The sequence below is a fragment of the Anser brachyrhynchus genome (genome assembly GCF_964034855.1).
Source record: "Anser brachyrhynchus genome assembly, chromosome: 20".
In the NCBI taxonomy this organism is placed as follows: domain Eukaryota; kingdom Metazoa; phylum Chordata; class Aves; order Anseriformes; family Anatidae; genus Anser; species Anser brachyrhynchus.
Genome location: NC_137713.1, coordinates 11,834,426 through 11,860,557, shown reverse-complemented (window position 1 = coordinate 11,860,557; position 26,132 = coordinate 11,834,426). Strand labels below are relative to the sequence as shown.

The window sequence follows — 26,132 nt, the reverse complement described above, 5'->3', positions numbered from 1 at the left end:
TTTTTGCCTTTTGGGAGAGATAAGGAGGAGATTACCGTCAAGTGTTTGTTGGAGCTAAATCCTGCACTGCCCCTTTTTCTGAGGAATACTTTTGTAGTGCTACATGACACAGGATTATGGCTCAGAGGCTGCAGCAAGATCTATCTTCCTTCATTAAAAATATATGGGTTCTTCACTTGAATCTGCTTCGTTCAATATTTCCAAACTAAACCTACCACCATCCTCCACCTGGCTTTGGTTATTGCACCTTTTACAAAGTGTAAAGAAAGTCTTGGCCTCAGCTCAAAATTGCAATTTATTGATCAACTACAGTAGCACAGCAAATTAGAGAGGAAGGAGAAAGAAATTTTGATTCCTTTTGGGAAAAGCTATTGAAGGGAGAAACAAGATTAGGTCTTACTTTCTTGTACTTCAGACTGATCCTGTCTTTGCTAGGACATATCCCATCACCTCCACAGCCCAGGGGTAAGTCATTCTGGCTCATGCCAGGCTGCAGAACAATTTATCAGAGTTTTCCATCATGCTGTGTGATGCCTTAAGCATTCTGGACAAGGAGCAGGTGCTGATGAGAGAACAGCTTTTTTCCATGTGGACAATTTCTTGGTTCCATATCCAACAAAAGCAGGAACAGAGGGTTTTTAACAAGTCTGTTTGGGGTGCATGAAAGCTATTGCTGCTTCACTGAAATTACTAGATTTTCTCTGGAAACTGAAGTATGTACTTCTCAGAAATAAAAATAAAATGGTAATAATAATAATAAAGAGAGCAAAAATATGCAATCTATTCCAATGCCCCAGTGCCTTTCTGTGTAGACTGGAAACTTTGTGCTATTTCACATGAAAGGAGTGTACAAAACCTGTCTTTTGACAGTAAAGCTTACTGGGACCCAGTGTATGTGAAATTGCCTGAGCAAGCAGTATGTTTGGGAGTGAATCTCTTGATAACTCATTTTCTTTTGTTTTGTGATATTGAGTAATTTGCACAGATCTGGAACATCTTTTCATGAAGTTTCTTTATCACTGGATTCCATCTCACTTGAAAGGCTTCAAGCAAACTAAATTGAGTGAATGACAGCATTCAAGGCCAAACATTTCAGGCAGTAAAAACATAGACATAGGGATAAAAAAAATAAAAAATAAAAATAAATCTCAGCAACTTTTTCAAATCCAAGCTTCTGGGGAATCCTCAGTGTTCAACATTAAGAATCACGTGGTTCTTCTACAGGAGATAAAAAACAATGTGTTAACAGATCAGAAAAGGACATGCCATAACTCCCTGTTGTCTTGTGTGATTTATTGCATAGGTTAAGCTGGAAAAGTGGGACCAATAACTCTGGTATTAGCTCTGCTCTGGGCAGGAGATTGCTCTAGAGACCTCTGGAGATCCCTGCCTGCATACAGCTTTCTGCAGTCCTCCAAGCCTTACTTTTCTGGTACCAAGAAAGTGGCATTTATGGCTTCACCTTTGCACACTTTCAACCTGATAATCCCATAGCCCTTTGGAGAATGTAACTAGACAGCCTCAAAGGAACTGGAAGCTGACTGCAGCTGGAGTTGTCTGAGTTCTTAAGGATCGCTTCTAGTTGCAGTGATTTGCTCCTTCTCACAGCTATCAGCATGACAGCATGGTAGGGCCTGACTCTCAGAGCAAGGGAAAGATGATGTTTAATGAGGAAAAGGCCCTCATGAACTGGAGCAGCCCACTTTTCCCAGGGGAAAGCTGCTCTTGCCTGCATCCACTTCCTGGAGATTTCAGAGATCATTTTGGAAGGAAAGCATTAAACCTCAAGAACTTTAAAACTTTAAAGCAGTAAACCTCAAGAACTGAAGGCAGCTGAAGGAAATACCAGAAATATGGGCAAAATCTTTCTTAGCAGAAATCAAACTCCACAAACTGGTCCATATAGTGGGAATCTCTTTTCAAGTGCAGAGATGGTTTTTGTGTGACCTGGATGTGCTGACAGCATTCTCAGAGATGGGCAGAAGACAGATCTGGACAGGTCTGGACAGAAAGACAAGCTGGATGGAAAAAAATGTGTGTATACCAACAACAGAGCTAAACTGAAAAAACTGAATAAGAAAAATCCCAGGGCTATAAAGCGAGCTTCACCGTGCAATGCTGATCCTGGAAAATCTGTGCCAAAGGAACTACTCCCAGTGGACTTGATGGAATGACATATCTAAACACATGCTAGGTATGTACCTGGCACATATCTTCAGGCCTGTGATAGACAGCTCTGCTTAAGAGCCTGGGTGTCTGGTGCAGTGCTCTTTGGCTGCCCTAATATGTCAACAGCCATTTCACGGTAGTCTCAGGAGTATTTTGGTAAGCTAGTTTTCTGTGTAACGCAGACTGCATTGCTTAGACACTTAAAGACCTCTAAAACCTGAGCTTAGCCCAGTTATATCACCTGCTTTCAAGCAGGAACCACTCTGCTGTTTCAGGTTTATACCTTACTCTGTACTTTCCTCCATCTTCTTTGACTTCCAGGCTCTGAGGTCCAGCTTTGGGATCTGGTTGCAGCTCACAAAGGAGTGAGGATAGCTGTTGGCCTGGAAGATATTTCTTGACACTTTAGAGATGTGGGTGTTATCACATATTATTCGTGACAAGGAGATTTTAGCCAGTGAACTGCGCTGCTGAGGAGTGAAAACTCCTTTATTCTCCCACCAAAACCTGCAGGAGACAGAAAATGACACTATAGATTTTTCCCTTCTGTCTTCTTCCTATTCAAGATTCCTGCAAAATTATTTCCCGTTAACACCAATAACGCTTTTTTTTTTCTTTTTTTTTTCTTTTTTTTTTTTCCCCACTAAGACCAAATTAAAATTTCTGGTCTTTAAGTTAAATGCTCTGTCTCACCCGCTGAGTAATTTAAATTGCCTTTCTGCCATGTAAATAAAACAAAGATACAGTTGAATTAAAGCCTAGCTCTGTGTTCCTTCAACTGAGGCACAAACACCCTCTTTCAAATAGAAAATTCAGCACAAACTCAACACAGACTGTGATCACATCTACACGATTGCCGTGGTGGGAACAGTCCTCTAATTACTCTCTTTAAAAAAATTGTTTCTTGTATTCCTGCCTTATGAATAGGATTTCTAGATGTGCAGTAGACTGTTTGCCTTTAAGCTCCTAACACTGTGTTTTGAGCTTGTAAGTCTTTCTAGGTAGGTATCTGGCAGAAGTTTCCCAGAAACAGATATCATGATCCCATTTTCAGACAATATTGCTAAACAGTCCAAGAATCCTGCTTCAGAAAGAACTGGGAAACGTACCTTGAAATGGGACGTGTAACTAACTCCTGCACCTGATGTCCCTTAGCAGCTTCAAGGAGGAGGTGGCAGAGGACCTCAGGTATTTTGAAAGCACAACACTGCTCAAATGATTTTCGCTGGCAAGCAAACCCCAGTCCACCCATCTGGTGCAAACTAAGCCTAAACTGCTACAAGCCCATGAGAGTACATCTCAGAACTGGGCTGGAATGGACAGACAGTGAAAAGTCATCTCTAAGACCTCCAGGAGATGCAGAAGACACTGCAGTGGTGCAAGGTTGTGTTCTGTAATCACAGGGTATGTGAAGGTGACAGATGTTTGACTTTTGCAGGGCACAGCTCTGAAGAAGCAGCCTATCTCTCCCAGCAGAGAAGGATCAGGGATGCTGACAGTGCCAAGCAGGCAGTGAGCCTTAGTTGGGACTTGGTGAGAACCAAAAGAACTATTAATCTACTTTACTCCCTTCAAAGCCTGACAGTGTGTTAGTCCCTCAGTAACATCCCTTGGCATGCAGGCAATTTTTCAAAAACTACCCGAAGTGTTATCCACCCCATCAGCAGACACTGAACATCTACAGTACTGTCAGCGTGACTACATAGGCTGACTAAACCTGGAAGCTTGTTTCCAGTTGGTGAAGGCAATGCATCTGGAGCCTGGTTTTCCCATCCTTAAAACTGTACTTGTTTTTCTTGTTAAGGTACTTACATGTTTCCCTTTGCTTGAGCAAGTGGGTGTTTGAACACGTAGTAATGTAGGCCTCCTTAAAACAACTTATCTGAATGCAGCAAAAGAGCTCAAACATTACCACTGTGTTTGAGCCATCAGCATGGAAAAAGTCAATACAATTTGCAAAATTAGTGATAGACAGTGAACAGGCAGAGGGTCAAAACACTTGGCTGGGAAGGGATCTCAGCCTAGGATCTCAACCTAGGATAATAGATCTAGACAGGGAATAAGAACATCGCTAGAAAGGGAAAACAAACAAACAAACAAACAAAAAACAAACACATTTTGAGGAGCAATGAAAAAAAATATTAACCAAACAACTGGAAGCAGTTTCCAAATCTCCATTAGGAAATCTGCACAAACTCCAGTCTCACTCTGTCCTCTGGGGTTTGTGTACCCATCTCCTCTCTTACCTGTCCCCATCACGTATCTTCCTGAACTGGGTGCCAATTAGACAAGCCATGAGAGGACCAACTCTTCCACCTTTCACAAAGGGTTCTGCAAGCGCCCCGATCCAAATGTCAATATTCTTTGGAGTCCCATACAGCTGCATGAATTTCTTTGCCAGACTGTGATTCTTCAATACTCGAGCAAGTGACTTCAAACCACGAGGTTTTGAGAGCCTACAGAATTGTCTCCAGGAGATATAACCTGCAAGTAGTCGAGTATCACAGCAAAGAGTGGTCAACAACGTTTTCCCTTTTTGGAAAGAGTTTTTCTCTTTCTCGTACCCTGGGCACGGGTAGGTTCACATTATGTTTAAAACCTTTTTCTAAATTCTTCTATATTTCTATTAATGCTATTGCCTTTCCATTGCTTGAGGGTCATTTTGTCCTGCCGGGTATTTTCATGCTATTTGTGGATGTCTTTGCAAGTGATCCCTGCCAGCCGGAGTTTCTCTACCACTTTCCAGCACCGTTTTGCTGTTTCACCGACTGGCAAGGCAGATCCCCATGCAGACTCCAGAGCCATGGTGTATCCTGAACAATCTCATGAAGATGTGACAGAGGAGCTATTGGAGACCCATGCCCTGCTGAAGCTGCAGCAGATGGCCAGAGGAGTGACCCCAGAGCACTTCCAATAGCAAAGGAGACCTATGTTCAGGCACCTGATCCTGAGTGTGCTATGACTGCTCCTACCCCTCTGCTCCGGATACCCAGATGAAGGGGCTGGGCATGCCAAATTACAGCCTAATTTTCACTGTGGCCCAGGAACATTAAGGGAGCTCAGTGAGCAGACAATGTCAGAGATCTTCAGAAAAACAGGAGAGATGTCCTCACAAAACTTATTGATGTTGCTTTCTTTGAAAGTGAACCTAGATAATATGTTGATGCTACCTCTCTGTACAATAGGACAGTGGCCAAGTACTTCCCCACAGGTGGTCTCACGTACATTTATGTCTAGCCACCCAGACAAGCCGTTCCACACTGCAAATAGAGCTCATAAGGCAAGCTACTATGGGTGGAAGAGGGACACTGTACGTTGCCAGCTGTACTAAATTTTGTTTACAGCAAATAGCTGGAAATTCACTAGACCACAACTGGAAGATAATTTTGCATCTTGTTGGACTGGACACATAAACAGCAAAAGGCAGTCTCGATTCAGTCCTCTCTCTATCTTATCAAATGACTGCTTAAGTGAAAGAAAAGTCTATAGAGAACTAATGCATTCTGCTACCTGCCAGCCCAGTGAACTGCTGGGTACAGAGATGAGAATGATGCTGCAGCATACATTTCAGCTGTAAGCAGGATGTCTAAAAGCTGGTGAGAATTCAGAGAAAAAGATACAGCATATGGTACCACTATCAAACAATTCAAGGAGACCACATACTGCTGTATCAGAAAAAGAATCAGGAAGCTTTTTTGATGTTGCTATATCATCACCACTTTCATAGTTTGTGTAACATCAAGGAGCACGGTAACACTCAGGGGTAGGCTGAGACCCAAAGACAAGGAGATTAACGCAAATAAACACTTTTAGAAATACATTTCAGTTCCACTGCAGTAGATCAGCAGACAAAACTAGATATTTGTGATTTGGTTTCAGATGAGGTTCTGTACAGCAGTGTTCCCAGAGCCAGAATGGAACATCAAAACCTACTGTTGATAAAAAGGCAGAGCAATCCTGTGACCAGACCATGCATCTGCACGCATTGCAAAGCCTCCGCCTGGGTTTAAAACGTGAATCTGGCATTCTTCATCATTCAGTTTCAAAGTGAGCTGTATTGCAGTTCCCAGGATGTTACTGGCACAGCAGCTCCAGGGACTTACGTCAGCCTAATAACAGTGTTAGGCAATGGCACACCCTTGATTCTGTTGTCAAGTCCTATCAACAATCTATTTCTCACGACTATCTTGCAATGTCTTTACACTAGTTTTGCATTTTGCAGCTCCCTGTGAGTGGTTTTGACATGCTTGTGGTTTTTTTGTTTGTTTGTTTGTTTGTTTTTTCCTGGGACACTATCTTTGTAGCGAAAATACGATGAGATATTTTTTTTTCACATATATGGTCTTCTGGGGCTGTGCTGGACCTATACAAATGTCTGAAGAGAAGCCATGGGGGCTTCTGACCCGAATTCTGCTAATGACTCTTCCAGACTCTTGATGAACCACTTTCATAATTTTGGCATTTAAACAACAAAATAAATGCATCAGATACTGAATGCTTGACTCTGTGCAATGCTAAGTGTACTTGTGGTTGTGTGCCTCCACGTGTCTTCTCCAGCTCCAGCCAGGCTCTGACTTCATTGCACAACCTGCAACCTACTTATCGATGGTAGTACAGAAAAGACTAAAAGGTTTGGAAAAGTCCTCTGAGACAAGTTTCAGCCAAGCATGGGCTGGAGATGTTTCTCAATGTTCGATCACAAGATTGCCTGATTTTCACTTGTTCTCCTTTGGCAGCTCTGCTGCCACAGCCAGCTTACCTGGAAGGCCATGATCTCTGCAACGCTGCATGTTAAGTGCAGGCAAATCAAACCCAATCCTTTCAACCTGCTCAAACAGCCGATCCCGGAGTTCATCCACAACCATTTGTTTCTGTGTCATCAGCTTGGCCTTACTGGCCATCAGGTTCCGCAGGAAGGGATCGATACCGCCTGCAACAGTTACACAGCAACTTGTGAGCAGCATAGGGTGGAAAGTGTGTGTGAAAGAGGCTCCAGAGGTCTGAATAAAGCTTGTATTTAATTATAAGCTTCTAGTACAGGAGAATCAGTTTTCCTGCACATAAAGCATTAGAAAGAAAATATTTTGAATGTTCTTAGAAACTACAACAATTAAGCAATCTGACTGCATACATCATAATAAGATGGGTCACATCTGACTGCAGAGAACAGCTATGTTGGGAAAACTACTCTGTCTGGTAGTAAAGACGATTTAATACATTTAATGCAAGCTGCTTTTAAGTTTGACCGATGCAGGAGCTTATCCAGAGAGGGCCAAATGAAGTAAAGGTACACCCAAGACATGCAAGAAAGGCTTTACCTTCTTTCACAATCCTCCAGACACCAAAAAAGGTTTTGCTGAGTTGCAGTTTGGGATTTATGGGTTTATAATTTTGGTTTAATCGGCCCACAGATGGGGGAATTGAAGCATGAGCGAAACGGAAAGCCAGAGTGAAGACATTGGATATGCGAGGATCCACAGCCTCGTTGTAGCCTTGGTAGCAAGGAATCCATTTCTGTAAACTTGTTCCCAGCAAAAGAGGCAGGTAGTCCCTGTAGGTTATAATCTAAGGAGAATCAAGGGAAGTGTGAATCATTAATTGCTTAACCATCAGTTTCCTTGGAAACAAAGTAATGGGAGAGCTGTTGCTTACATCTTAAACAGGAGCTGTCAGACTGGGCTTCTCTGATGCTATTTCTGTAGGAGATTTTGCTAATACAAGATGCAGAGCAGAGACTTCCCAGGGCCGACTTTCCTTTCACCTCATCAGACCTTGACCCAAGCGCTCTGGCAGTCTGTTGAGGATCCTTTCTGACACTGTTGAGTGACAATTGTATTTCTAAAGCTCTGTAGCCTCGGTTCAAAACAGCTTTTGCACCTGGCCATTGCCCCATGCCACTGGCAGTGCAGCTCCAGGCACAGGCACAGGCACTGCAGGCTGCTGCTCCAGCCATGTGCAGGGATCTCTGCGCTCTCTAGCACTGACAAGGGCATGAAAATGCAAAGCTTCATAACAGCTTCAGCAACGTCAGGAAGCACAGACACTGCTGATGCCTGACCCATGCTCAACCTTTGTGTGTAATGCACTGGGATTCTCTGCCTGTTGGTGCTGGTGCTCAGATGTCCTCGGACATGGTCCTCACCTCTAGCCTTACATCTTGACAGATGAGAGCAGGATGAAAGCTAGCATTGCCTGCCACAACCTCTCAAATATTCCCTCTTGGAACTATAGGTAGAGCCCATTTCCAGCAGCCATGTAGAACTGCATGTCCTCCTCCCTCCCATATTACATGCTTCAGATGAGAGAAAAGATCTATGGTGGTGACACAGATGATATCACCTCCCATGGGCAGCTGTTAGTCCTCTCAGAGCAGAGGTTTCCAGCCCTGGCTTCCTGTCTCTTTGGGTTATTGAGGAAGCTGAAGCATACAACTCAAAAAATCAAATTCTTTGTCAGGAGATGTCTTAATTGACTGAGAATTGCAAGAAAATTAAACCATTGGTCTAAACATGATGAAAGAGGCAGTGCTTCTAATGCAATTGTTTAAATCTCTCCACATTGGCTTATTCAATATTTGTTTATTCAACACTGTCATAATATGTAATTTTGACAGTTTTAAAAACTTAAACCTTTTGATATTACTGAAAGAATTTGCCAAGCCAACTCAGAAAATAGGTTTCCAATTAGATATGACTAAGCGCTGTCTTTGGTAACCTAGTGTCTTCTTCTGTCATAGGAGCCAGCCTTTTCTGCCAGCCGTGAAACCTCATCTGTTTTTGAAGCTGGTCCTGCTCTGAACTGGAGGCTGGACTAGAGACACTGACAGATCCCATCCAAGCACAGAAGTATTTCTGCGACCCTAGCATCTCAGTCAGGGGAAAATCTGTAGTGTAGCATGGACCCAAGTATCTCTGCTCTAAAACCATAAGGACAACAGAATGTCACGGCTGGTTGCACCCACCAGCACATGGGGCTTCTTGAGAGGATCAGACTTACAACCCAGAGGAATTTTAATCCAAATCTCCAATAGCATTATTATCCTGCACAAAACACTGGGAAAACTTTTCCTCTGACTTTTCTGTCCTCATGTTCATCAAACAAAAATGTGCAGTTAAAAACACATCAAACAATTCAGAAATGTAACAGTAGAGGAACATCAAAGATTCAGGGAGACCCCCTCTGCACATGTTATTTCAGGTATCTCTGGGTGGTTTTACTTTAGCCTAAAGGAGTTAGTGAAAAGCATTTGATTATTTGCACCTCAAAACACTGCACCCTATGGAAACCCCACACTAGCAATCCCACCATATTAACTCTGTGAGGCTGCAAGACAAGGCAGCAGAGCTGGGGTGTGACATGGTGGCTGTACCTGGATCATGGCACCCACAATCTTCCGTGCCTCCTGGTAGAGCTTCTCTCCATTCCAGTGTGGATTTAATCTCTTCAGTCCTCTAGCCAGGCGGTTGTGCTCCCGCACAAAAAGTGTGTGCATGCACGCCAGCTCCAGCATCTCGTTTGCTCGAGAGTCACCTATGAGGATCACAAGAGTGCTCAGTTTTACTGCCAGCGTCCTGTGTGTGCCTGGCTGCTTCACACTGGGAGAAAGCAAACATCCTGCTTTGAACCATGCACAGAGAGCTTTGTAGGTGTCTCAATATCTGCATCATGAAGAAGATGGATGAGAACCACACACAAGGAGAAGGAACAGTCCAGAGGACTAAAGAGCTCTGGTGAAAAGCCATTTCCTGCCAAAGCAGCAATAGCCAAGATGAGCATGGTTATGCCCATTTTTTGGTTAAAAAAAAAAAAAAAAAAAGTCTAAGAGAGGTAACTTAAGGAGTTAAATACAAGTAGGTCTCCTCCAGGCTCCTATATCAGAGCGACAGTCTCAGAGCTCAAGACAGAAATGAAAATGGGCAGAGGGAAGTCAGAACAGCCAAGGGAGCTTTGTAAGTCAGAAGGCATCCTTCGAACCAGCTGAAACCATGGCCAAAGCATGAAGACAGTCACAATCAAGCTCTCAGAAAAGTACAAGTAAAAGCAAAATGAGTCACAACTTGAAGGAATAAATTACAAAAGGCATCACAATGAAATATTAAATCCTTCTTCAAATGTCTAGAGCAGGAAACCTGAAAGCAAGCAGGTGATGAGAGTATAAAGAAGCACTCAGAGAAGAGTAAATGCATAGTGTTTAGTCCCCTAGATCCATAGTAAACAGAGGGATTTGCTCATGCACTCAGCACAGAGCCCTTTTCATTAACTATCAAAGACTGTCTGTAAGAGGCTACAGAAGAAGAGACAAAACTAGCACTGTGAGGTTTCCTCCAGCAGATAGCATCCACTCAGGGCTTCCAAAGGAACTCCAAGGATGAAATCGCTGAACCCTGTTAGGTAACAGCACATGTACAGCTGCCTCAGTTCTCAGGGACCGGAAAAGTCACAAATAAGACACTGAATTTTCAAAGGAGTTTGTGGGGAGCTGCAAGGAGCCTCTGAGTAAGCCTGAACCCCTTCACTATGATTTTGTTGATGTCCATGTACCCAGCTACGTAACAGAAACTGCTCAGGCAGCCCACAGGTGCTTGAGATGGGAAGCCCACACCAGGAAGCACCCGATGCACCTGCCTGCTCTGCTCCCCACTGGGCATCTGCCACAGGCCCTGCAGGGTCCTCACTGAGGACCTGCACGGAACTGGGGAAGCAGCTGGAGACATGGAGATGTCTCCATGGGAGAGATAGGCAGCTGTGAGAGGCCAAGGGAAACAGAAACAGAAACAGAAGGGAAACAGAAAACACCAAGAACCTGAAAGGAGGGACCTGGAGGATGACACCAAGCAGAGCTCTCCCACTGGTCCTGTCACCTTGGATGTATCACCAAGGTGTACAGGGATGTTGTTCAGAGCAGCCTAGGCCAGATGTGCAGGGGGCAAGGGAACAGAAATCAGCTCCACAGCTGATGGGATCTGTCATGCCCTCAGGTGCCATGAACAGCCCAGTGTGGCCAGAGCCATCAAGCGTTAGACAAGAGGTCCTGCTGGCCAAAAGGAAGGACCAAGGGGTGAGAAACTTTCCTCTGTGGGTTCTCACACACTTGTAGCAGCACCCTGCTCCTCACTAGCAGGAGCCAGGGAGAAGGGAGCACTGCTCAGGACCTTGGGAAATGAAATATATTGGCCGCTGTGTGCTGGGAACAGGACAAGCAGCAAGCAGCAGCAGATGGAAGGTCCTGGCTCTGCACAGGACAAAAGGATTTAGCTTGGGTTGAAGAAATGGTCAAGAGGATGCCAAAAGGGTGACAAATGGAGCGGGAGATTGTGTTGATCGGTAAAGGTCTGCGCTGCCAGCATGCTGCCAGTGCAGCCCCAGCCTTCTCGGTGGTGGGGTCACCTCGGTCTGCGATTAGTCCCCTTCTCAGTCCAGCTGGGATCTGAGCTTCTGTCAGTGCAGCAGCCCTAGCAAATATTTCTTGGTAGTGACCCAGCCCAGCACAAACACACCTGTATCTATCCAGATGGGAGAGAGACAGCTGCCAAGTGACAAGCATGGACAAGCCAATGCATCCCAGCCAGTCTGCTAGTGCTGTGTTCGCTTGGCTCCATCCAGGAGCTGCATGGGGCCCTGGGTGCACCATGGCATCCATGGCAGCACTGTGTCCCTGCTGGCTCTACTCCAGGGCAGGGCTGCTGAGCACAGATGGAGAATCCTCCCAGCAGGGATATGGTCACAAGAAAGACTCAGGAAGTGAAGAGCTTTCTCCTACCTGCTTGCCTCAGTCATTCACCGTGTTTTGCTATGCTCCCTTTTCTACTTAAATACAAGAAACAAGCAATTAAAGAAGTGAACCAGAGCTGGTGGAACTGTTCACTCTAGATTTCAAGGCTAGGGAACCTACAAGGGTTTCAACAACCAACTTACCTGCAAGAAAGCATGGAATTTTAGCTCCCTTGCTGACCATGAGACAGGGGTCCTTTGACATGTAGTCAAAGGGCATATACGCCATGCCCCTGTCAGTAAAATTCCGATTAACAGCCAGCAAGCCCAGCTGGTTGGTGCGATCCCTCAGCTTGTTGGCCAAAGGCACCTCACTGCCGTACACCACACTGCCATCAAGAAAGGAGGTGAGCGCGTTGATCTGTTCTCGAATTGCTTTGCCACCGTCACAAGCAGGAGCTGAGCGAATGAATGGGAGGCAATCTCTGGTGTTTTTAACTCGTGGGTCATTGGGTGGGATCTGAAGAAAGATAAGGGAATAATTCATCATCATTTCAGGGGTGCAGAAACTCTGCACTGTGATACTACAACCATAAGAAAAGCCAGGCAGTAGTGATTTCAGAGGCAGCTTTCATGGTAGACAGTGTTGACACTGGTCCAAAATCCCATCTATGAAGGGTCAGACAAACAGCAGAGATGCTTTTTTTAGGAGTTCCAAATATGTAAGAAAGCCTGGAGGTGCCTGAATATCCACAAAGAAAGTCCCATGGATACCTAAACTTCTTCCCCTGGGTAAATACGTATCAGATCAAATCTTAGAAGCTCGGGTGTTCCTATCTTATATTGCAGTCTAATGTCCATATCTACTCCACATTGTGGACAGTTGCCATCCAGCACTTGTAACACTGGCTGTGTTCTCAAATGCGTATGTGGCAAATACTCAGTGATGCCCCAACCCGTCACAGTTTTCCTTGGGATGAAATATGGGTATGCGAGCGAGCCAGAGCTGCAATACATCCCGAAAATCAGGAGAGTAGTGCTGCAGGGTGGACTTGTGCTTACTGGAGCAGAGACTGCAATATGGCTGTTGAGTTTTCTAGCTCAAAGCCTTAGCCACTGCTGAGAGGTGCTCGCCACTTCCTCATTCCAGACACTATGAAGCAGTTAACCATCAAATGGGCATTTTCCAGGGTACCAATGGGACATTAACACCCACCAAATCCTATCTCTGACACACTTACTATAACCCAGGCACCGTCCGTGTTGTCTTTGCATTATACCTCCGAAATAAATCCATATTCTTGAAGGAGATGGGGTTAAAGGTTGGAAACAGGGGAAAGGCTGTGGATGTGCTTACACCTGGGGACAGCTCCTTGGAGCAAGCACCGCCACCTCAGAAAGAGTGGTCTGTCCCCCCGGCCTGCTCTGCAAGGCTGTTCCTTGGTGGCCAGGACAGGGAGAGCAACCAGCACCTCCTGGTCGGAGGACCAATACCCTGTCCCCAGCTTCTCTGCAAGAGGCAGGCTGGCTGTACCTTGATGGGAAAGCAGGGGGGCTGCTTGGCACAGCTGGTGTGACAATCCACTTTGCCACTGAAGGTGACTCTGGCTGGGGTTTCAGGACTGAAATCAAGGTCATGGTCAATAAACTGACCCCACTGCATGAACATGAGTGATCGCTGCTGGTCCAGCTTGAGCTGCCCAGGGGGGAAACGGACGATCTCATTTGACACCTTTCGAACCTGCACAGGATGAAGGCAGAACACGTGCATTAGGAAATGGCTATAGGAATGGGTGAATCTGTCGGGTTGTCAACAAAAATCACAAGGAATGATTCCTCATACGTCACATTAAAAAAAAAAAAAAGACAAAACAAGCCTCTGGACTGGAAGGAATTACAGAGAGCCCTCTTTGCTGAGCATTGTACTCTTAAATCTAGCCAGGTTTCTGAGCTTCTAGTCAAAGAGCATCCCTTAATGGACATATGGAAGCAGTTAAGAAAGAGCCATACTCTGGTTCTTAGACTGGGAAAGGGAGTCAAATTTTTTTCAAATATTGCTTTGAAATAGAAGTGTAAGGAAAAAAGTATTTAGGAATTTCTGAAAGTTTTCTTGGTAAATTCCCCCTGGTTACTAGCACATGTATAATCCTTCACAGTTCAAATGCTCCTTGGTCAGGTACACTTCTCCCATAGGCAGGATACTCTCCCAACCCCTTTTTCTTTTCTTCTGGTCTGTCCCCTATCACCATTTCTCCATCAGCTCTTCCTTCAGTTATTACTGCAGAAAAAGTGGTAAAAACTGCTCCAGCCCTCATAATGTGCTTTAGAGCAGAGTTAGGAAGCACAAGAAACCATGACCATAAGGCACACAACATGGAAAATCTTTGCTCCTCATTACTGCTGGTGGTGCACCAAGCTCAAGTGACCTGAAACCATCTCCCCTCCAGGTGCCACCAGAGCCACACACACGTCCCTCACTGATCACTCACCCATGGGTGCACAAACAGAATTTATAGCTCAATGTCTTTTATTCCAGAGATTCTCTAGCTCATTTTATTCTCTGACATAGTGCTTTTCAGGAGACAATTCAAGAGACAAACAACTTCCACAAAACAAATCAAAAAAAGCTGAGTCAGACCTTAAAGTGAATTATATTGGCTTAAATGTACTTGAGTTAAAAGAAAGCATCATGCAGGTCTTTCTTTGTTTCTTCTGCAGTAATCAGATTCATTTTCCTTTGCTTTTCATCCAAGCATGGGAGTGAGAAAGCATTTCCATTAGGTCACCATGGAGAGTCTCATATAGTCAGATGACACCTGAAGTAGGTGAATTTATCTTCCTGCCTCCTGATCACCACAATGCTAACTAGCGGACTTGTAAGGACTTACCAGTGGAAAGGGGAATCCAGAGGAACGCTTTTTTTCCGTCCACCCATGGGGAACTGACACACCATCTTCATAGTCTGCTGGCAGCCACCTGGCCAGGGCTCTGTTTGAAGCTCCTAGTAATGGGTTTTTCCTGCACCAGTGAATGGAAGAATGGCAAAATCTTAGTGGCGTTAGGTCCGGCTCAGGTCTGATGGACCCATCGTTATCCCAGATCCTAGGTCTCCCTCCCAAATGAAGCCACCACCTTCTGAAAATGGAAGGACACAGCTAGCTCTCTCCCTGTTTCTTACACAGACATCTGAAGGCAAAGTCATCCTCTAGGCAGGCAGACCTGTCTGAATTCCTTTCTCCTCCCAAGAAAGGGGAGACACAGCTTTTTATGGCCAAAGCGTTTTATGGCCACAGCTCCCAGGACATGCTCTGCCTAGCAGGTGCTTGGCAACAGGGGAGGGATGGGGAATATTCCTGTGCTGTTCTTTTGAAAATACTCCACTGTTTTCCTTCACTAGGAAAGCTCTGTAAGTACTAAGAAATAGTTTTTACATTCCATATTACAGTCATGTCCATCCATATGCCCATGGGACCTGCACAAGGTGCTTGCACCCAGCCTGCGTATCCAGATTTCCTCCTGGGCAGAGACTGGGGCATGCAGATGGCCAGTTCACGCCCCATTTCACATGCAGCCAGGTCGTATACCCAGGTGGGAAGCCAGGAAGCACTATGAAACCCTGCAAGGGGGTAGAGCCAGACAAAACCCAGGAGAAAGCAGAAAGAGAAGGGTCAGAATTGTTGGCATTTTGGCCAAAGAGCTCCTTTATGTATGATACCAAGAACCCCTGAAGTAAGGCTGTAATTAAAATCTTCATGCATCTAGGAAACAACACTGTGGGCTGTAAAACCCTAAATAAGGCATCCTATATGGATCATCTATGGGTCCATAGGTCTGTTCCTACTGATGGAGGACCCATGCATCCATCCTCCCTTTAACACAGCCCCCTCACCTGTTGTTGCACTTGCCAGTGATCGTTCGGTAGCGGCCAGAAGATTCACAGTTTATTTCCTCATTCTGCTGGTCACATCCGCTTGCTTTGAAAATCATCCCCAGCTGAGCTGGTGTGAGCACGTCTGCAAGGTGACCATAGAGGATAAACACACAGGAACACACTGGCTCTGTTGGGTTTGTGGTTGGGTTTCCTGGCTCAGGAAAAAGTTTCCCTTCTCGTACCCTTGACATCTTCTTTTACCCCTGTATCACCCTCTGCTGTAGGAGCACAAGGGGCTCACTGAAGGTCATCCTGCTCAGACCTGTGCTGAGGATGCTCTTTGGAGCAGCAGATTGCTTTTTCTGCTTTGGAAAGCACTAAAACCACCAAAGTTGTGATCAAATCTTAGATATTATTAAGCCTGTGCAGAAGGGGCATGAGTTTCTAGCATTAGCAATCCTTTTCCCTTCCTCGCCCCTTCCTTTTCATCTCCACCGTAAATTACTAACAGTTACAGTCATCCAAGCAGTTTGTTACAAATCTTTCCCTTATGGGAGGAGCGTGCCTCACCACACCGAACACACACTGAGAGCTGCTCGGAGAAGGCACCCCCGGGTGGCCGGGCAGCACAAGGGGATGCCGTTTGCATTTCCACCTCGAAGCTTTCCTCCTGTATGGGAGGTAAGCGGCTGAGCTCAGCCAGCAGATCCTGCTTGGCCATTGCGGCTAGCACACTTCCCGAGTCCCTTGGAGGTTTCCTAGCCGCTGCTGCCACCAACAGGCTGGGTCACAGCATGGTTTGTCATCATGCGCAGGCTGGTGCGGGGTGGCCCCGGCAAGGAGAAAGGCTCCTGGCACGGAGAGGCAGGAGCTGAGCACACCCAGCCCTCTCTCCCTCTTCCCACTCCCACTCATGCTGGAGCAATGTTGGAGCACCCCGTGACTTGCATCTTGGCCTGCCAGTGCTTCCGCAGCAATCAGATTAATTTCCCTTTGCTTTCCCATGAGTTTATCTTTACATCGCAAGAGCCCTGCTGTGCCTGCCTCCCTGGGCTGTTTCTCTGTCTGCCCCTAATGTGCCTCCTGCTCTCAGCGAAGTGGTCTTGCCAGGAGGCAGGGACTGCTGCTTCCTGGAGGACGTTGCTCCTCAGCATGGCACGGGGACAGCTCACTCTGCTTTGTGGGAGGGATCCAAGGCCTGACCGCCATAAACCCCTTCCCCTCCCTCCTCATCAGCCCCACAGAGCCCTGTTGACCAAGCTCCCCGTCTGTCTGCAGTAGCACTGCTCTGCCTTCCTCCCAGCAAAATGACATGCCGACCTGTGACATTGAAGTCCCCCATCACGGCCCAGCGTAGCTTCTCCTTGAGAAGGGTCAGGGTGGTTTCCATGTAATCTGCAGCCCGCACGGCAGCCCGAGTCCCTGCCACTGGCTGTTTGAAGTATCTCAGAAGCTCTATGGGGGTCAAGACGTCATTCTCCAGGTTCTTCTTTATGCTGCAAGGGAGAATAAAATAACTTCTGCAGGACTGAAATGGGCCAAAGCCATGAGTCCTGCAGGTTGCACACCTGAGCCTCAGGCACCCCAGATCTGCCATGTTACGAGTTGGAATTGCTGACAAAGGCAGAGTCACCTAACACCCTGCACAGCGCTGGAAGAGGGCAGGCTGCTCCTGCCACCCTCCACAGAGGAGCAGGGTGGGTGCAGGAAGGAAATCTCTCCAACCTGCCAGAAAACATCAGAGCTCTCAGGTCTTTACATCTTTGAGGCAACCAAACCTCATTCAACTCCTTCTCCAACTAATAAATGCCTGCAGGTGCCTGTCTCCATCCAGAGGTCCCAAGTGTCTCCATGTCACCCTGTCTTAATGCTGCTGGAGCCCTGAAAAGCTCTCAGAAGGAGGGTTCCTAAGCCAGTGAGGGGTTTCCAGCAGATGGCTAGAGAAAGAGGAGGTGTACAGGTCAGTCGGAAGCCATATGCTCTCACACCATAGTGGTAGAAGATGGAGTCATTAGGACATTTTGTGGTCAGATCCCACAAAATGTCCTAACCACAGTCTATAGTGGTTTGCTTCCTCCATAGGGGGTGAAAAACTACAAATTAGCAGGAGCCTGTGCTGGCTCCAGCCCTCCTCAGGACCTCCCCAAGGGACGAAACAGAGCCAGGCAATACTCAGCAGGAAGGGAGGGCAGGGAGAACACTGTTCCAGCCCTGAATTACACCACGGACTGGAGATGTGGTACAAAACTGAGGGAAGCCAATATGCACAAGGCAGCACTATCAGCTGCAGGATGCAAAGAGCCAGGCCCTCTGCGGGGACCCAGCTGAGGATCTGAGGGTGAGAGCAGGCAGCAAAGGATGGGTGGGGAAACCACAAGGGTGTACGAACAGGAGACTGGACATCCCCTTGAGGCTGTGACCCTCCAGAATGTGACAGAGGAGACCAGGCCATGGCTCGTGCACATGAGACAGCTGTGCCCAAGCCCGACTCTCACCGGTCGCGTGTGTCCTTGTAGGCTGAATCCACGATCTGCTTGGCTTCAGACACGCTGCTCAGGAGGGTTGCGTCTGACAGCTCCTTGGACAGATCTCATTAGGGGAAAGGAAAGAACAGAGGTGAGAACACTGTCCCATGCCTACTCACTTCAGAGCTTCCCTGTGCCGCAGTGGGTTTCTCTTTGTGCCGCCAGCACCTGGGGATATTGGCATTGCAGTGCTGGAAGCAATTGCTGCTACTCTCTCTGGAGAGAGAGACATCTGTGCATGACTACATTGCTCAGGCATGGAAAGGGTCTTTCCGTTGGTGGAGGCTTCAAATAGCCATGTGAGAGATGTAGGCATGATCCTTCCTGTTGTTTTATGGGGGAGAAGTTGCTATTTCTATAAAATATTTTGCAACCCCAATTAATGTCATTTATTTTATTTCTACGCCTACAGCCATAGTTGCCTTCACAGTCTGCACAGATACCTCTGGCTGCCATGTCAAGCAGCTCAGCATTAAAAGCTCTCATTTCCTGTTTTTTCACATTATTGTCTTCATTCCCTAACACTTTTAAACTAGAATGGGTATAGCCACGTTTTCCAACACACCTATGGTGAGTTTGGCTGCTCTCCTGTGGCACCAACTGGCAAAAGCTCCTATATATCCCCGTGTCTCAAGGCAGATGGATGCTCACCCCGATTTCCCCACTACTTTCCCCAGCCTCCTGCAACCCCCTGCTCTCCTGCCACTCTCATCACTTCCCCTCGTGCTCTGGGGAGCTCCCAAAAATGGACGTGGTCCCCATCATCAGCTGGCTGTGGGTTACAGAGCAGGAGGAGAAGCCCTTGCTATGCCTCCCTGAGTGGGCTCATTTTCCTACAGCTTCAGAAATCAACACAAATGGGAAAAAAATCTCCAGATTCTCCTGAGATTCTTTAAACTGTCTTCCATGACCAACGCAGAGTTCACCTCTTTTTCAATCTTGGAGAGAAAAATTATTGCCTGAACTACCATATGAGATAAATTCAAGGTCTGGCATGTGTTTTCCATAATGATTTAACATCATGAGTTAACAAGCAGAGGTCTCTACAGGTTTTGGAGGGGTAAATCAGCACTGGAACAGAAATGAGTTCAGTTTTCAGTCTCCCTAAAAAAGACGATGCATGCAGTGATGGAGCTACTAGCACTGCAGCCCAGCAGAGCCAAACTGCGCTCCCAGGGGACACTTCGCAAAGCGTGTGGGGTGGGAGGACCTCGGTACCGTGGGGATGGAGCTGTTCTGAGAGCTGACTTCTCCTATAATGTGATTTTAAGAAATCAGATAGGAAATCAGCTGATAAACACCTGAAACTGTCAGGATTGCTCTCACAGTAGATACAAATTGGCTATGTTTTTTCTGACCTCTCTTTGGGCCTTAGCTGCTTAAAAGAGAATAATTCAGATTCTCCTAGACCTGACTTCATTCTTTTTCCTACTCAGAACATACAAGACCCTGATCTGCAAAACACAAGAACAGAACAATACCATAGGAAGAAGATACATGTGCCTGGAACAGGATGAGGACCACCAGCAACCCTGGGAAGAGGATTTCTGTCTTCATCCCTGCAAAAAAGTGCAAGAAGTGAAGAAAACCAAGAAGCCATGGACCTGATTATGAGCAGCAAGTCCCCAGCAGCTCCCCGTGTCTGTGCAAAAGCCCAGAAGCAGATGGACAATTATTTCCCCAGCTGTATTTTAAAAACAGACTCAAATCCTTTGGAGCAGTTGGAGGACAGCAAGAGAGCCCGGCAGCTGCCCTGAGCATGCAGGGAGTTTGTGCACAGGGTTAGGAGGGCTGCCACTGGCGATTCAGCTGGGGTGGGGGTGGAGAAGAGAGATCAGTCTGCAAGATCCTCTGCATGCAGAGATTTGGGATGTTTTGCCCAAAACTGACCCCTCACCTCCCTCCAGCATGGAGCAAGGCCACTCCAAAGCAATTGGCTCTATCAGAAGGAGAGCCCAGAGCTGTGGGTGCTGCCAATGGAGCATCATTAGGCACCCACCATGGAGCAAGGTAGGTACCCAGCAAAGGTAGCACCGCATTCACCTTAAAATTCAGCGTAAAACCCATTCCCCATGGGCGAGCTCCCTGCAACAACAGCAGCATAGTCCACCCCATCCTTGCTGGCCTCCAGCTGCACTGGGTGGTGGGGCAGAGAGAGGCTCTGCCGGCCCTGGGGCGAGGTGGGGAAGCTCAGACCTCAGCTGGGCACAGCCCTGGCTCCCCATCCGCAGTGTGGAAGTAAGTGGTCTGTGAAAGCAAAAGCAAGCGTGCATTGGGCCAGGCTCTCACCTGCTGTCTTCTGCTGTCCTCACCACGGCTCCCTCCACGGCCACGCTTTTATCTGTGTCAGGCTGTTATCTGCACCAGGCTGTTATCTGCACCAGGCTGTTATCTGCAGCGGGCTGTTATCTGCAGTGGGCTGTTATCAGTGCCAGGCTATCTGGGCTGACCCACAGGGCTCAGCAACGCTCCGCAGTGCTGCTTCCCACCCCAGCTCCCTAGCAGGGGGCTCCTGTGCACCAGGTGAGTAGTTCTGCACACCCAGCTGGACACGCAGCCTGATGCTCAAGCAGCGCTTCTGCATGGTTTTGGTGGGGGAGAGACATAAGTTAGTACTTTGCAATGGTTCGGGAGTCTTGAACTCCCCCCTGGGGATGTCCTACAGGGACTGGTGTCCTTTCCCCATGGTGCTCTTTATCCTTTGCTGCTCTTAAAGGTTGAAAAAAAAAAAAAGTCTCATAAGTATCAATGGAGGCACCAGCTGTAAGGAATGTCCGCTTTGCTCATCACTCCCCATCACGCCTCCCTGCCCTGCCCCGTGTTCCTGCTGTGGTGTGGAAAGGCCCACGAACGTCACTCCTAGTGCCCCACACTTCCCTGCACAGGCAGGAACAGCAGGAGGGGGCACCTGGCTGATGGGCTGAACACTCAGCAGGAATGCACCAACCTCCAGTATGCATATCTCAAACTCTGGGTAGCTCACGTAGGGGTTTCACCCTTGTCCAAATTGCCATTGTACTCCGGAGAGCTCACCTGGCAAAGCAGCAGCTCTTCCACCGTACAAAGCCCCTCTCTTTGTCTGCGTGCACATCCAGCTGAAGGACGAATCCTCGCCATCTTACAGCTGTGCTAATGATGCAGGGAAATGGAATACTGCCAGACCAGGCAAACAAGCTGGTGTGTGTAGAAGCAAGGGAGCTGCTCACCAGCACTCATCAGCTCCCCCCTAACCGGGGCTCTGGTTTATTGCAGTTGCACTTCTCCTAACCAGAAACTCCCTGGGTCAGCAGTTGCAGTCTGAGAACGATCAAGTCTCTGCTGGTGTTCCCCAGGTTAAATGAGCATCTGTTAGCTGAACTCTTCCCTGCATGGGGCCTTCTAGGAACCGCAGTGGTGGTACAGTGCCTCCAGCAGCAGCTCCACACATGCCTGTGTCCTCAAAGCTGGACTACAGAGGTGGCGCCGTACCCTTAAAGAAAATCTGCAAAGCCAGCTGCCAGCCTTGCAATGAGCCACAGGTGAGGCTGCTCTTGGAGCAGTGTCCTGTTCTGCGGTCCCTTGTCTGAGACAGCTTTTGATTAACTGGAGTGAAATCAAAATCTTGTGCACCTAGAGCACAAGACATACAACAAGAGCTGATTTAGCCAGGTTTAGTCAGCTGGGTGGGGAGAAGGCTCAGAAGAACCCCACTGTTGGATTCAGCTGTCTCATGGGAGGATTATAGAGCAGGAGTCTTTTCAGAATTGCACAGAGAAAGGACAGAAGGCAATGGGCATGTTTGCAAAGGAATTCCTGTTGGACATAATAAAAACAACCACAAGAGTGGTGCAGCACTGGGACAGGTCTCAGGAAAGCGATGAGTTCTCCAACCTCGGTGCTCACTTGGAGAAGACCATGAGCGGCCTCCCCTGGCCTCAGAGGTAGCCCTGCTGTGGGCAGGGGGTGGACCAGAGCCTCAGGAGGTGTCCCCACACCACACCACACCATACTTTCCTCTGCGCTCAGCTTGTCAGAGACAGAAGCAAAGTATCTCTCCCTGAGCCAGCACCATCAGCTGCTTGCACAACGAGCGCAGCGCTGCTCTTGTGCGAAGGGGCCGAGCTGGCAGCTTGTTGAAGCCATTATCTCTGTGCTTACTCTGCTGAATCATGTAGCTCACTGGTTAGAAGGGGATAAGGATTTTTCAAAGGCTAGTGAGACAGTTAGTGCATATCTGTGCTGATAATTGCATTTCACAATAAGGAACTTACTTAATTGCTCTTAAAACTGCTTCAGAAATCCTGACAGTGGAAGGTTTTGAGAGAGGCTTTGTCTCTTCAGCATTCCTTTGCCATGGAGACTGTGGACCTGCTGCCAGATGGCCATGTGTGGGACCGGCCATGTATCTGGGCCTCTCTGTATGAGCCTTCTGCCGATTATCACTGCAAGTGCCAAGCCCTTGTGCTCAGCACCTTCACCTGCAAAGGAAACACTGTGTGCTGCTCCTCTAGAGTAAAAAATTGAACATCAGCTCAAGCAATGTCACCTCAGAGCAGAGGTTTCTTTACCTTCCAGCTGCTCTTTTGCCTGCTAGCCCACGCAGAGCTGGCAGGAGCCATGGTTCTGTTGACCATGAGGTGGTCAGATCAAAGCACCAGGCATCTCCACATCCCTGCAGGACTCCAAGTGCTCCTACTGAAAAACACGATGGTGGCGATTGTCCTAGGTGGAGGTTTGCACCACTGGTGGAGCAAGCTCTGTAGTGCTGAGTTTCTCAAGAGACTAACCCTCCTGGTTGGGCCTGCTTTGGACCACCACAGCTCAATAGAAGAGTTTCACTTGGGAGGTTCCTCTGAAGTCTGTGGTTCAACCTCCTTCTGGACTGATCCAGATCAGATCCACATCTGGATCAGGATGCTCTCCCACCAGGCGTAGCTCCAGTGAGCAGGGGTGGCCTTCCCCATCTGTGCTTGCAGTCCGACTGCTGAGCTCCAGTGGTGCAGCTCCAGTGAGCAGGAAAGGCTTTGACTGCCTTTACAGCAGTTCTGTCAAGCTGTGGGCTCCTCAAAACTGCCAGGCAAAGCCCTTCTGACTGCAGATGGCTTTCTGACAAAACAGCACCTTTATATAAAGCCAATTATATCCTCATGAAAGAGCCTGAAAAATAGCAGCCCTCTTTCCAGTCCTCAGGGAGAAAATCTGTCAGACAAAAGCTGCTTTTCCATCGAGTCTTTCAGGCATTTCCTTGGCAGCGCAGCAGGCCCAGCAGCACTGACAACCAACAGGACTGCTGAGGACTGAGAAAAGCTTCATGCATCTAGTACATTTCTCTGTTTTTATACAAATACTTGGACCAAGAGCAGTCAGGAACCCCACAATAAGCAAGCTCACATCCTGGCTGGAGGCTATATGGTCCCAGTTTCAACCAGTGATTAGGATGAGACCAAGTCTGTTGGAGTTCAAGTGTTTGGGCTGTGCACTTAGTCATATGGTCTGAATTTCTGGGTAGACCTGCGTGGTGCCAGTTGGACTCGATGATCCTTGTGGGTCCCTACCGATTCAGGATATTCTATGATTCTAAAACCAGGAGTAACTCCTCCATCCTCCAGCAGCCCATGGCAGGGATCCCCCTGGCTCTCCAGGTCTGGTCATGCTCCAGGATGACTCATCTGCTTTGTGCCATCTTAGAGGCAATCTGCTTCCCCAGACAACATGCAGCTTTGGACTGGAACCCTACAGTAAGTGGCTTGTTGAGACAGATGATCCCATTCCCCATGCACCCTCCATCCTATCCAGAGACACACACTGCCTCGCTCACTCTCTGGGACCATGGCAGTGATCCACGAGCCCAGGTCAAGCTCTTACCTGCGTATTTCTAGACATCTTCAGGTTTTACAGGTCTTAAGTAAGAGCTGTACAAGAGTATTCAACTCTTGTGTTGCTTGAGGTCTGTAAAAAGCTGAGCCAAGTCTTGTTCTTCTGGAAAAAGTTTTGTAAACTCAGAAACTTGTCAGAACTCAGGTACTCCAGTTCATCTTGGGAACTATGGGCAACCACACATTGATATTTTCTCTCAGTTCTGAGAAGACACTAAGTAAACTTCCTGAAGAAATAACTTATAAAAATACAGATTCTGTCCACTGGCCTTGCTGCCTTCCCAACTTCTTTTCTACTTTAATTTGTTGAGGATGTGTGTCCAGTGCCAGTATTGTCTGCTAACAAACATGCTTAGTGTTGCCAGTGATGATGTGCCTACCAGAAGTGAAGAGCATACTGGAGCTGCCAAGTGAAAGAGAATATGCATGCAGTAAATAGTCACCAAATGCCCAGGAATGGAAACGTAGACATCCCTGTTAGGCAGCTCTTCATGAATATGCGCAAAATCAGAAACAGGAGCAACTCCTAAGTCAGTAAAGGACGCCAATCCCCAGGTGACCATTGGCTGCATTTGCATCCATATCTAGACTGAAGGGAAGTACCTATGGAAGGGCACAGTTTGGCAGAGGAAGAAACCAGAGCTTTGGGTGTCACCAAGAGTGTCATCAACACCTGGGATACAGTGCAGCAATTCAAATCCAAAGGTGCAAAGCAGAATTGTTTTGCTTCTTGTATTTATTTATTTTTTTAACCTACCAAGACCTGAAGGTCTTAAACCTTTCTCAGGACTCCTCTCAGCTTTGCTGTAAAGCCTGCCTGGTGTTGGGGGAACCAACTGAATTAGCGTGACTCCACTATGCAATGGGAGTCTGTATATAACAGTGCGATTTGGTAGCATGCAGCCCAGCATGCGCCTGGGGAGCAGGGAGACAACGTTCACCTTGTGAGGTACGAAGGCAGTACCGGAGCGAGCGAGCCATCCTGCAGGCACCAACTCTGGGCAGACACCAAAACGTTACAGCTGCTGTTTTTCTAAGGGCTTTGTTCTTCCGTTAGTCCCCTGATGAACTGGTAAGTGCAACAACAGACAGTTTCTTTCAAAACACCTCAAACGACTTGCTTAGGAAACTCCAGATGGTAAATTCAGTTAGAACAGCAACCAACTTCCTCCAGGCAGGGTAAGTGGAAGATAAGTTACAGCATGGAGGGTACTTCTGGCAGCACTAGCTACCAAGATTAGAATCAGAATCATAGATTATCCCAAGTTGGAAGGGACCCACCAGGATCATTGAGTCCAACTCCTGGCTCCACACAGAACTAGTGAAAATTAAGCCATATGTCTGAGAGCCTTGTGCAAGCACTTCTGGACCTCTGGCAGCTTTGGTGCCATGACCGCTTCCCTGGGGAGCCTGTTCCAGTGCCTGACAAGCTTCCTGGGGAAGAACCTTTTCCTGACAGCTCCTGTCTGAGCCTGCCCTGAGGCAGCTTCCTGCTGTTCCCTCAGGTCCTCTCACTGCGCACCAGAGAGAAGAGATCAGTGCCTGCCCCTCTGCTCCCCCAGGGGAGGAAGATGTAGGCAGCCATGAGGTCACCCCTCTGCCTTCTCTTCTTTAAGCTGAACAAACCAAGCCACATCAACTGCTCCTCCTATGCTGTGCCCTCTAGGCCTTTCACCATCTCTGTTGCCCTCCTGTGTAAACTCTCTAACACACTTATATCCTTTGTAGCTCTATAGGTAGTGTCCCAACTGTTAGGGGAGGAAAACTCCAAGGCAGAGGAGACATGGGGTCTGACATGCTTTCAGGACTCAGAAGAGACCCAGCAGGCCTTGATACTGGGTTGCTGAAGACCATCATCACTTATGTCTGCTTCAGATATTCTAAGAAAACCTTGCAAGCATTCATAGCTAAAGCAACTATATGACTGTCCATCAAGGAAGATAGTAGTACGCTGTCATATCAAATTCCTCCCGCATCCTCAAGGTGCTAATGACCAGTGTT

The 26,132-nt window shown here is 47.4% G+C and overlaps 1 protein-coding gene across 3 annotated transcripts; it reads right to left on the bottom strand.

The window, feature by feature from the left end:
* Positions 1-278: 278 nt before the first annotated feature.
* Positions 279-26,132, bottom strand: LOC308180707 (myeloperoxidase-like). Of its 3 annotated transcripts, XM_080562798.1 has the most exons (14): positions 20,566-26,132; positions 19,758-19,835; positions 18,247-18,340; positions 17,072-17,247; positions 15,770-15,893; positions 14,769-14,898; positions 13,415-13,621; positions 12,085-12,400; positions 9,539-9,699; positions 7,488-7,734; positions 6,929-7,099; positions 4,416-4,653; positions 2,453-2,676; positions 279-1,218 (listed from the first exon to the last, which is right to left on the bottom strand). In XM_080562798.1, the coding sequence occupies exons 2-13, from the start codon at positions 19,831-19,833 to the stop codon at positions 2,454-2,456; spliced, it is 2,163 nt and encodes a 720-aa protein (XP_080418924.1). In that variant the 5' UTR covers positions 19,834-19,835; positions 20,566-26,132; the 3' UTR covers positions 279-1,218; position 2,453. The 3 variants fall into 3 exon arrangements, with proteins under 3 accessions (XP_080418924.1, XP_080418923.1, XP_080418925.1); XM_080562797.1 differs by lacking the exon at positions 20,566-26,132 and having other exon boundaries at positions 2,458-2,676; positions 19,758-20,000; XM_080562799.1 differs by lacking the exons at positions 279-1,218; positions 4,416-4,653 and having other exon boundaries at positions 2,470-2,676.

Excerpts from the sequence above, each read along its gene's own strand:
- LOC308180707 (XM_080562797.1), bottom strand. The coding sequence starts at position 19,833 with ATGAAGACAGAAATCCTCTTCCCAGGGTTGCTGGTGGTCCTCATCCTG. Across the intron at positions 17,248-18,246 it reads TACAAGGACACACGCGACCG|CATAAAGAAGAACCTGGAGA; the intron begins GTGAGAGTCGGG and ends TCTCCCTTGCAG. Across the intron at positions 14,899-15,769 it reads ACTGGCAAGTGCAACAACAG|GAAAAACCCATTACTAGGAG; the intron begins GTGAGGGGGCTG and ends TCACTGGTGCAG.